Source organism: Protopterus annectens, chromosome 13.part0, assembly GCF_019279795.1.
Source record: "Protopterus annectens isolate FY-2018-M chromosome 13.part0, PAN1.0, whole genome shotgun sequence".
Taxonomy (NCBI): Eukaryota; Metazoa; Chordata; order Ceratodontiformes; family Protopteridae; genus Protopterus; species Protopterus annectens.
Genome location: NC_056747.1, coordinates 544,359,581 through 544,371,848, shown reverse-complemented (window position 1 = coordinate 544,371,848; position 12,268 = coordinate 544,359,581). Strand labels below are relative to the sequence as shown.

General features: G+C 41.8%; 1 protein-coding gene across 2 annotated transcripts in view; it reads left to right on the top strand.

The window, feature by feature from the left end:
- Positions 1–12,268, top strand: part of LOC122787459 (glutathione S-transferase theta-1-like) — a 217,336-nt gene that overhangs the window by 160,693 nt on the left and 44,375 nt on the right. The window contains exon 5 of one of the 2 annotated variants that reach the window (XM_044054190.1): positions 1,357–1,404. The exons of the other annotated variant lie outside the window; for it this stretch is intronic. Coding sequence (XP_043910125.1) covers positions 1,357–1,404 — 48 coding nt within the window. The remainder of the gene's footprint in view (positions 1–1,356; positions 1,405–12,268) is intronic. 2 annotated transcript variants of the gene reach the window in all.

Sequence of the window (12,268 nt, the reverse complement as noted above, 5' to 3'; positions counted from 1 at the left end):
TACAACAGTATGTGAGGACCAACGACTTCCTGCCTTTGCAAAAGCAGGATAGCAAGTTAACAAATATGTCCGTAGCAAATAGAAACTTCTGTAGGCAATTTCATGCAGAGAAAATAGTCTGCCTGTTTATCATGTTTTAGGAGGAGAAGCCAAAGTATGCAGAGTATTAACCTTTTAGAAGAGGTAGTATTGCATGCATGGATAATTCTGCAGGTAAGGAAGTTTTGTGTTGTGTGAGAAGTTTTCATTCTGTAAGACTGGGGTGTACAATTTGTAACTATGTCAGGGTCCTGTTGTATGATATAGGAGGTGCTTGAGGAAAATCCAGCCTCCCCAAGTGAGGATCCAGAAACACTAGGGAAGAAGTCCTTTGAAACGTGGTTCTGATTCTGATGCAGTACGTCTGGAAGGTGTTGGATTCCTAAAAGAGGAAATGTATAGAAAGTGATGTGCATGGGGAAGAAGAGGTAATTGCTATTTTTTGAGACCTGAATGTGCAAAAGGGAATTATTGCTGTTAAAATAAGAAATAGCTCTGTACTTCAGGATAAATTTGTTGTGACCAAGTGCAGAAGGGAAAACTTCTAGGAGGTAAACAAAGACTGATATTTCTTTTTTTTTTTTTTACTTGAACTTTTTTATTTTTGTTTAAGTTGGCATCTTATAAATACAATAGATGAAAAAATGAAATATATAACATATATACAGTCTTAAAACTAAATAATTTCATAACATTTTAAAACTGTATACAATGGTGTCTATACAGATTATGACATAGTTGGTCATTATATAAAGAATCATCATAAATGTCATGTATTTTTGTCCATTTTCTCAAGTATTTCCATCACTTTCATTCAGCTGGTGTTGTAAGATGTAGGTCAACTGGTTCTGTTCTTCCAAGTGGTAATTTCCATACTTCCAACTGTTGATGCAAGATTTTTAAATTCTTTGAAGGTAGGCAAAGTCATACTTTTCCAATGAATGGTGATAATCATTCATGCTATAGCTAATAATGTGCATAAGATTGACAGATCTTTTTTTAGAACACACTTTGGGTACGGGAGAATTAAATAATATCTTTGACTTTGTTAGCTGAAAATTATCATTAAAAATAATCTGAAAAAAAAGATATTTTTCTAATACTCAGTGAGGCATTTACATCCATAACAAATATGTTGCCAGTCAGCTTTTAATTTTATCTCATATCCCCAACATTTTTCTTCTTTGACAAAAATTAAAGTTAATTTGTGTGGTGTAAAAAAATTCCTGTGTAAAAATCTCCACGTAAATAGTTGCCAATGAATTGATAGTGCTGAATGTTTTCATGATTTAAGAATATTTTTTTTTTCCTCTTCAGATGGGGGATGTTCATTTATCGGTGTATAATAATTCCAATATGTCCTTGGTATGGTATGGTTTTTTCTTTTTAACAATTTTGTTTATGTTGGATAAGTAACCATTACCTAAGTAGAAATATTGATATTTCTCATGCCTGGTTTTGAGTTATGAGAATGGTGTAATGAAAGAGAAAAAGAGAGAGTTGCTTAAAGCAGTGGTTAAGGTGTCTGTAAGCAGAGAAACGGAAATTGTGCTTGAGATTGAAAGCTACGTCTGTTTATAATGAGGTTAAATTCAAGTTAAACTTTTATGATGTCGTTAAAATTATATCTGTGATACTGTGAGAGAAAAACTGGTTTATAATGTGATGCCTGTAGTTTTTTATTTATATTTGTAAGCTTTATTTAAAGGACACCTACATGAAGCAGTATATTATTTCTTCACCAGAATTCCTTGTTCCGTCCCTAACCACTGACCCCACTATGCAAAAAACCAATTTAACCACAAAGTTAGCTATATTTTTTTTTCCTATGGCAATTTCGAGCGAGTGACTTTTGGCACTGGAAGCCATGTTACCAAAAAAAGTACTCTCGTGCTTGCTTAATCCTCTGAAAAGTCGTGCATCATCCAGACCGCGTATTTCCTCATTATTCACACGAACACGCCCTCCTCTTTCGTTATTCACCCTGGAAGTGCCCACTGTTTAATTATGCACACTCTCACAAGTATTTGTATTCAACGGAGCCCTTCACACTGCCTTCCTTTAAGCATAAATATGCCCACGACTTGAAGCAGGAACTTACTGTGCAGGTAACTGTTGCATGGCTTTAATATGTCTAACGGATGCTACCATAACTGTGAACTCTGCAGAGACTACTTTTCCGACTCTAAGAACTTGCTGTTATTGTAGGGATTTTATTGCTGTTCTGAGAATCTATCCCTCTCTTTCTTGATTGTGCAACATTGCTTTTCTGGGTGAGTTCAGTGATTACTGATTGTTTGAGTAGTGAATTTTTAACCCATGCAGAGATTGTGTTTTTACCTGTTGAAATGCATTATAAATTCTTGGCTGCAACAGTCATAGCATCATAGGAGATCACTAGGCTAATGACCCTGGGGCCCTTACAAGCCTAGCCAAGAGTTTATCCCCAAAAGGAGCCTCGGTTAGTACCAGTCACCCCTGTCAATGAGAAACACAGGTGGAACACCTGGGACAAATTTGTGGTTTCCCATCCACTCATCAAGGTTGCGTTTGAAGAGGGCCAGTGAAGTACTCTGTTTGACATGTATGGGGAGTCTGTTCCAGAGACTGGGTAGACTCTGGTAGACAAACCTGTCTCTTCAACAGGTTTTGTTAATGTCGCTTATTAGATTCAGGCCTTTTGAGTGGGTAATGCGCAGGGAGTTAGACTTATGGATATGGAGCATCTCTAGTAGAGCAGGGTCCAAGATTGCCTTGTAGGTGAGACACAGATCACCTCTGAGCAATCTGTATGATACCGAGTAGAGTGATGGTGATTTGAGCCTGTCTGTACAGGACAGGTGTTAGGCCATGGATTCTCTTTTTGAGGTATTTCTGTGGACTTTCCAGTTGGTGCAGATGTTTGGAGAGATGCATACCAAACAGGGCATTATACTCCATTATAGGTCTAATGAGGAGGAGTATAAAGAGGAAATAACCTCCTTTTTTTCCTGGATGCAATCCCTTTACTTATGAGAGGAAACAAGTAAAAGGCTTTTCTGACCACTGCCGCTACATGATGGCCGAATGTGAGATTGTTATCATACTGAGTACTCAGGTCTCACACTACAGGATGTTCTTCATGTTCCACTGTTGCAGTCATCACTTTTGGGGTTATCCCTGCCAGGGTAGCCCTTGGACGGCCTGAATACCAGAGACTTAGTATTTTTGTGCCGGTTGCTGTTGCTTGAGGACTGACGTCAGGTCGTCAGTGCTATAAAGGAAGGCAGCCAACGCCATTACATCAGTCTTTCTTGCCATGGAGCCAAAGCAGAAGCAGTTCGCATGAATGCCAGTCGGCCGCTACCTGAGTTCATTTCTGAATTGAAGTTGAAGTCTTCAAAAGTTAAGTACCCCGTTGGGCATCCTTTTTTCTTGCACTAACCGATGTCAGAAAAAGTTAATAATTTTCTCACCTGTGGAAAGCAAATACCACACCAGGACTTCCACTCTTACTGTGTCACTTGTCTAGGCCCAGACCACAATGTCCCTCAATGTCAGTCCTGTGCTTTGTTTAATGCCAGAACTATTCATCATCAGGCCGTTATTGTAGCCAGATACTTCTGATTACAGTCCTCTAATTCTGATATGGCTTTGGTAAGCCATCTGACAGCAGATATTCCAAAAAAACGTAAATATAAAGACAGAGACAGACCACAAAGGACCAAACCTTCCAACAACACTACCGCAAAGCTGGTCGTCAGTCCTCCGGAATTCAGTGATGTGCCTTTGCAGCCCCTGATGCCCGCTTCAGTTGATTCACAGGCTGCTACCGAAACCCTTTCAGAGTCCGGTATGCCGCAGAAGTCTTTAACGTCCATGGATCCTGTGGTCGTCTCTACCTTGGATGGGTCCAGAGCTGCTGTGCAGGCACCGGCTTCCGAGGAAGTCCTTCGCAATACTGAATCCAGACATAAACCGACATCTTCCATCACAGCTACCGTTCTCTCTAAAACAACCGAGTTCCTTAGACCCAGGGTGCGAACCACCCCCAAGAAACTGACTACCAGCAATTCTCCGGCGCCTGCTCCCTTACATCAGTCACAAATGCTTAAAAGGGCAGAGGACCCTTATCATGCTGATTAGGGGAAGCCAAGACGCTTCTTCAGAAAGAAAAATAGATCTGTCTCCAGTAGTTGTGTCTGAACAAGAGTCAGATGACTCCGATGCATCGGATTGTGAAGATATGCAACCCCTCTCTACATATGAAGATTCTGATGCAGAGGAATCTATTCCTTCAGCCTCTCCCCCACAGGATTTTTCCTTTGGGGAAACCCTGCACACATTAAGGGAGAATTTCAAAATGGGAGAGTCAAAGACTACCCACAGTCTAAAAAGAGACTCAGAAAGTTCCTGGACCTTCCACAGCACAGGCCCTTAGCCATCCCCCCAGTCCTAGATGTGGTGGATGATGTCTTCCTGGAATCCAGCTTGACTCCAGATGCCCTCCCTCCTGTTCCCAGGAAACCAGACAGGTACTACAGAGTCCCTGACTATCACAAATATCTTTTCAAAAATCCAACAGCTGACTCTGAGGTCATTACTCAATGCCCAAAAGGGGTTAAAGCTAATCTGACTAGGAATCCCACCCCCTCAGACAGGGATTGCAGACCACTGGACAGATGGGGTAAAAAAGTATACACCTCCACTACTCTTGCTATCAGAGCATTAAATTGTCAGTTCCATATTGCTTTAATATCAGCAACTTACCTTGGAACTCCTTAAACAAAAAATTTCCTCCTTTCCTGCATTGGCAGAATCCAAAGATTTATAGGAGTTAATGCACTCTGCTGGTCAAGTAACCAAACACTCTTTGCACTGCGGTTTTGACACCCTAGAAGCATCTTGCAGGACAGCAGTCACTGGATCTGTCTTTAGAAGACATGCATGGCTTAAGGAACAACCCCTGCCAGACCATGTCAAATCAAAACTGTTGGATGCACTCTTGCATTTGGTAATTTTAAAAGCAGAGAGTCTTAAAAAAGATGGAAGAAAAGGCTAAATCTATGCAGACTGTTAAAGATTTCTTACAGGTACAGCCCCCTAGATTCAGCAGGTATTTTCCTTCCAAACACTGGTCCTTTCCTGCAGCTAGCAAACAGGGCCAACCTAGGCCCCATGGGAAAAGACCCCCTAGACAGCAATCCAGGGGTTGCACAGATTTAAGCAGTGGACTGCCTCCATTTCAAAACCAGGAAGTTCTCAGCCTTCACCTTATGGTAATAACTCAATGACTCACCCCCTCCCAATCTGACCTCTGTCCACCATCACATACCCCTAGGAGGAAAACTCCTTTCACTCAAACACCTGGACACCATTACCAAGGACTAATGGTTCTGAACATTGTGTCTCAGGGGTACAAATTCTCCTTCCACACCTCCCAACCCCAAAAGGGTCCCCAGATCTACCACCAAATCAGTGGGCAGAGGCTCAAAAGCAAATCCACATCCTGCTCTCCTAGGGAGCAGTGGAACCCGTTCCTCCAGAGCAGATAGGCCAAGGCTTCTACTCCAGACTTTTTGTGGCACCCAGAAAAGAGGGTACCTGGCGCCCCATCCTCGATCTTTCCTTTCTAAACACCTTCCTGGTGATCCCAAAATTCAAAATGCTAACCCTCCATCAGCTGCTACCCATGCTGTCCAAGAATGCCTGGCTAGCCATTCTGGACCTAAAAGAGGCCTACCTCCACATTCCCATCAGTAGTCCTGCAGAAAATATCTTCGCTTTAGGACAGGATCTCAAAACTTTCAGTTCTCTATGCTTTCCTTTGGCTTATCTACTGCTCCCACAGTTTGCACAAAATGCCTGGCTCCGGACATTGCTTTTTGTAGACAAAGAAATATTCAAATCTACCCCTACTTAGACGAGTGCCTTATTCAAGCAGACAGCCAGGAAAAACTGCTCCAAGACCTGGCCTTTGTAAAGGACCAGCTAACCTCCTTAGGGTACACAATCAAAAATAAATCCATACTGATACCCAATAAAAGGATAATCTTCCTGGGAGCAAGTCTGGACACAGCATCCTATATGGCATACCTAACACCAGAGAAACAAAGTTCCCTATCAGCTTACTTCTCTCAACTGGTCACCAGGCCCCAGCTTTCTGCAAGGAAAATCCTGCAAGCCCTGGGGTACATGGCATCTTGCTTACTCCTTATTCCATATGCCAGACTGCATATGAGGAAACTCCAATGGTACCTAAAGAGCCTCTGGTGTCAGCACTCTCAAGATCTGTAAACTCTTCTACCTATTCCTTGCCTAAGGAAAGAATTTCTTTGGTGGGCAGCAGCCTGCAACCACAATCGGGGACTGCCCTTCTCCCTACACTCCACAGCCCAGACAGTCACCACAGATGCATCAGACTATGCATGGGGTGCACACCTGGACGGCAGGTGCATACAGGGCATATGGAACCCCCAGCAGCTCCCCCTGCACATCAGTCTTAAAGAAATGTGAATATGAATTCACCCAACTCATCACTGATCCCACCCACTCTAATAACTCTCATTCAACTTCAACTCTCATTGACTGGATCCTAGTCTCTCACCCTTCCAAATACCATAACCCTGAAACCCTACCAAACTCACTCAGCGATCAGTGTACTATAAAAGTTTTCAGATACTCCCCTAATATACTAAACCCCATAGATTCATGACATGCCGCAAATTAACTAATTTTGACCCTGAAGTCTTTAGATCCCTTCTCTCTGAAATAAACTGGACCCCACTATATCAACCCCCCTTAAATGAAGCAGTTCAGTTCTTCAACTCTTCATTCCTAAGTATTCTAAATTCACTGGCACCTCTCCGAACTATTCAAATTAAATCCAAGCCAGCTCCTTGGTTGACTAAAAATACTAGATATTTACTCAAATATAGAGATAGAGCATGGAAAACCTGGTCCAAAACCAAACTCCAACTAGATCAGCAGAAATACAAAGAACTTAGAAATACAGCCAAAAGACAAATAAACCTTGACAAAAAAGAACTTCTACCACAATCCATCCTCTATCTTTAAATCAAATCCCAATAAGTTCTGGAACTCAGTTAACCATATACTACACCCAGGTTGCCCAAGCTCTCCAAATCCATGTCCTGACAAAACACACGAGGAAACTGCCACCATATTTAACTCCTACTTTATTGACTCTATAACCAAACTGCTTAACCCCATCCCCACTCATCCTACCCATGCCAGCAATTTGACCATCTCAGACCCTGTATCAAAAAGCCCTACTACATATAATTTCTCATTGAAACCAGTTTCTACCAACCTTATCAAATCGCTACTATCCAAACTAAAACCATGCTCCACATCTGTTGATATCCCATCTTCTTTCCTACAGACTGCAGCTGACCCTCTTGCCCTTTCAGTCTCCATATTAATAAACCTCTCCATCTTAGAATCAAGTGCCCCTACTATCTGGAAACAATTCTATGCCCTCCTTATACTTAAAGGAGGTAACTCCACTGATACATCTAACTTTAAACCTATCTCCCCTCTCCAAACTACTAGAAAAATGTATTCATAAACAATGCAATACCTAATTCAAGAAAATCTGCTTACACCTACCCAACATGGATTTCGTCCCAAACATTGTACCGCTACAGCTCTTCTATCCTTCCTAAATACTGTATGCCTTGCCAGGGACAACAACAAACTTGTCTCCTGTCTGTTCCTAGACCTCTCAATGGCCTTTGACACAGTTTCACATCCTCTCCTTCTGCAAAAACTTACTAACCTTCATTTCTCCCCCACTACAGTATCTTGGTTCAAAAGCTCTCTCTCCAGTTGCTACCAGTCTGTAAAATGACTATCAGCTCACTCACCTCTGCTCGCCATAACTACAGTTGTCCCACAAAGTTCCATCCTTGGTCCACTACTTTTTAATATCTTTACCAATCTTCTCTCCTAAAGATATTAAAAAGTAGTGGACAAAGGATGGAACCTTTAATATCTTTACCAGTCTTCTCTCCTACTGTGGTGGTGGTGCTGCAGTAGCGTTTTCGCCTCACAGTAAGATGTTGTCCTGTTCGATTCTCAGCTAGCGACTTCTGTGTGGAGACATGTGTGAATGGGCGTATCTTCATTGAAGGTTGTGCGTCAGGGCCAGCAACTCGGCACGTAAAAATCTACTGCCAATCATTAGCGGACCAGAGTTCCGCTGTGGCGACCCCTAACCGGGAAAAGCCGAAAGACACAACAACAACCAATCTTCTCTCCTCTTCCTGTGCAGAGTAATCTGTAATACAATATGCTGATGACTCAACACTCATTTCTGTCGTTGACTCCCCAGCTCAGCTTACCTCAGTTACACAGACTTCCTTCAACCTGGTTGAAAGCTGGCTATCCAAAAACCAACTTATTCTAAATCCCCAAAAAACTAAACTATTACTCTTTCTTCCAAAACACCTTCACTACATCAAACCATCCTTCTCAATATTGTCCCTAAATAATACTCCTATACAGGTAGACACCAACACAAAACTACTTGGCGTCATCATTGATGACCACTAAACGTTTGATGTACATATCAACAATTGCACTAAGAAAACACATCGAAAGTTAGCATTCCTGTACCGTAATAAAAAAATTCTTAATAAAGAAGCCAGACTAACCTTATCTGACTCCTTCCTATCTCTTACCCACCCTACTGTATAGCTCACAAATTCTAACTAATCTTAACACTGGACTACTAGCCAGACTTGAAACAACTTACAACAAGATTGCTAGATTTGTTACACAAAACACATATAAGTCACATCACTGTCTCTCATTGAAAGAACTACACTGGCATGAACTACCTAACCTTCTCCAGCTAACTCTAAGACACAGATCATTCATTCTAAATCTCTACAAACCCTCTTACTGTCTAACTCACTCTCCCCTAATCTCTTACTACACCCCAACAAGACCTCTTCGTAGTTCTAGTCAAGAGTTATTACAAATCCATAAACCCAGTACCAAAACTGGACAAAATCTCTATAGCTTCATCCCTGCTGACGTGCCACATAAAATTAGGACTCTACAATAACAAAAACAATTTAAAACAGCTACTAAACAATACCTGCAATCAAAATGGATATGTCATTGTAACCATCCCCCATAAACCTTTTCTCTCTTGGCTCCCTAATCCCTCCTCTAGCCCCTCTCTATCCTTCCTATCAACCATCTCTCACCTTCCACCTAAAACTCTTACTAATACAAATCATACATGTCAAATATATTTTACTGCTTCAAATTCATTGTATTAAAATGTTAAACTTTTTGGATTAAATACAGACCTCCCAATTACTACCTACTTTTTACATCAGGCACTTTTCTCTATAAACATTTACTCTCCTCTGGAGACATCCATCCCAACCCTGACCCCTCTTCACCTTGCACCTCCCCCTCCCCGTCCCCTTCATCCACCTTAACTCCTCCTGCTCTCAACCCTCTTCCAACAACCAATCAGATATACAACCTCAGTCCCAATACCCAAAACTTCGCAAACACCTAACCTTTTATTCACTAAACATTCAAAGCCTAGCAAATAAAATTACTGATCTACACTCTTGGATAGCTTACAACACATCCTATCCCTATCAAAAACATGGCTCAAGCCTCATATCTCAAACAGTGAAATGCCCCCCCCCCCCCCCCTGGTTACAACATCTACCGCTCTGATAGAACGTCAAAGAAAGGAGGTGGTGTAGCCATCCTCTACTCGCATTCATCTTACCCCACACCTATTCCTAGCTTCCATCCTGCTAAACTCCTCATTCTTAACCTCCATCTAAATCTTCACAAAAAACTTTCTGTAGCTTCCATCTATATTCCTCCTGGCAACAATATACCCATTCTCGAAAACATACTATCCTGGTTCTATCTCAATATACCTTATGAAACACTCATCGTAGGGGATGTCAATATAGACTGGTCTAAACTTTCTACTGACTCTCCCTCACTCAGTATTCACCTTCATGGTTTCCACCAACTACTTTCTACCCCCACTCGTTTCCACAAAAACTCTACTTCCAGCTCCACTATAGACTGGATTCTTACTAACTCCCCTCAACATTACCACCAGCCCAAAACCCTACCAGACTCCCTCAGTGACCATCTCCCTACCTCTGTCCTAAGATATGACCCTCACACTCCTAAACCCCACCTCTTTAGAGATTGTCGGAAACTATCCTCATTTAACTCTTCTCAATTTAACTCACTACTGCAAAACATTGACTGGTCCATCCTTAAACAACTTCCCCTGAATGATGCCGTTGACACTTTTAATAGCATCTTCCTAAATGCCCTGGACTCCCTTGCTCCCTCTAGAATGATCAGAGTGAAATTTAATCATGCTCCCTGGCTTTCAAAACAAACTAAGACCATCATGAAACAGAGACAGTGCCTGGAAAGCCTGGATCAAAACTAAACAAACACTTCATCTTCTCATATATAGACAACTACATAATCTTGCCAAAAAACAGACAATTAAAGACAAAAAAATCATTTTATAGCTCAGGCCAGCATAAGCATAGATCTAACCCTCGTAAATTCTGGTATACACTATATAGCATCCTTTACCCAGGCTTTCTCTCTAACCCTTCCCCCTACCCAAACTCGACTCCGGAGGAAACAGCTACCCTACTTAATTCCCACTTCATTTCCTCCATCTAAAACCTCCTACCCTCTCAGCCTAACTCCTACTCCTTACCTGATCCAACACCCATCCCCAATAACACTTTTTTCTCATTCCAGCCACTTCCCACTTCTTACATCAAATCTCTACTGCTCAAACTCAAACCCTGCTCTCTCTCTACTAATAAATTACCTCCCACCTTCCTCAAACTTGCAGCTAACTCTATTGCCTACCCTGTGACTATATTAATTAATAGATCCATGCTAGAATCTACTGTTCCTACTCTTTGGAAATCTTTCTACACTACCCCTCTCCATAAAGGAGGCAACTCCACTGGCCCTACCAACTATCGACCTATTGCCATTCTATCCCCCCTATCTAAGATCCTAGAAAAATGTATCCATACTCTGCTTCTAAACCACCTTCTCAATCACAACTTACTCACCCCTACTCAACATGGTTTCCACCCCTATCACAGCACTACTACTGCTCTACTCTCCTTCACCCACACCATTGCAGAATCCCTGGACAATAATAAACCTACCTCCTGTCTCTTTCTAGACCTCTCCAAAGCTTTTGATACAGTATCCCATCCTTTACTTCTATCTAAACTTGCAAACTTTCACCTATCCTCCTCCACCTTCAGCTGGTTCGCTAGCTATCTATCTGGACGCCAACAATCAGTCAAATGGCTCTCCTCCTATTCTCCTTTCCTGCCTATCTCTACTGGTGTTCCACAAGGTTCCATCTTAGGGCCCCTTTTATTCAATATCTTCACTAATGACCTCTACACCTTTTGCAATAATTCATCTCTCATTCAATACGCTGATGACTCCACTATTATTTCTATAGCCGACAACATCTCTGAACTACACACTCTAACCCAAAAAGCTCTACTCTCCACCAAACAATGGCTTTCAAAAAAACGTACTTATCCTAAATCCCAAAAAAAACAAACTCTTGCTCTTCCTTCCCCGTTCTCTTGCTCAACATAGATCTTCCTTTGTCATTAAATCTTGTAATAATACAGCCATCCATCCTGACACCCACACTAAACTCTTAGGGGTTATCATTGACATTGAACTAAAATTCAATCAGCATCTACAGCAATGCATAAAGAAAACCCATCAAAAACATGGTCTCCTATATCGGAACAGAAAATACCTCACTCCTGAGGCTAGACTCACCCTTGGACAAGCACTTTTCCTCACCACTCTCCTCTGTGCTGCCCCAGTTCTCACAAATATTCAAACTACTACCCTGAACAAACTCCAACAAACCTACCACAAAATAGCCAGATTCATCACTAACTCCCCAAACAACACACACCACTGTATTGTCTTAAAGTCTCTACAATGACTGGAGCTCCCACAACTACTACATCTCTACCAATTTCACATGCTGCACTCTATGTTCTTTAAACCCTCCTGCTGTCCATCTCTATCTCTCCTCGTTTCTATCTATACCCCTTCTCGATCTCTCCACACCTCAAATCAGCAATTGCTCGATATCTACCACCCTAATAGGTCTGTAGGTAAGCAACTCTACAAGCATTCTGTGGCCCAA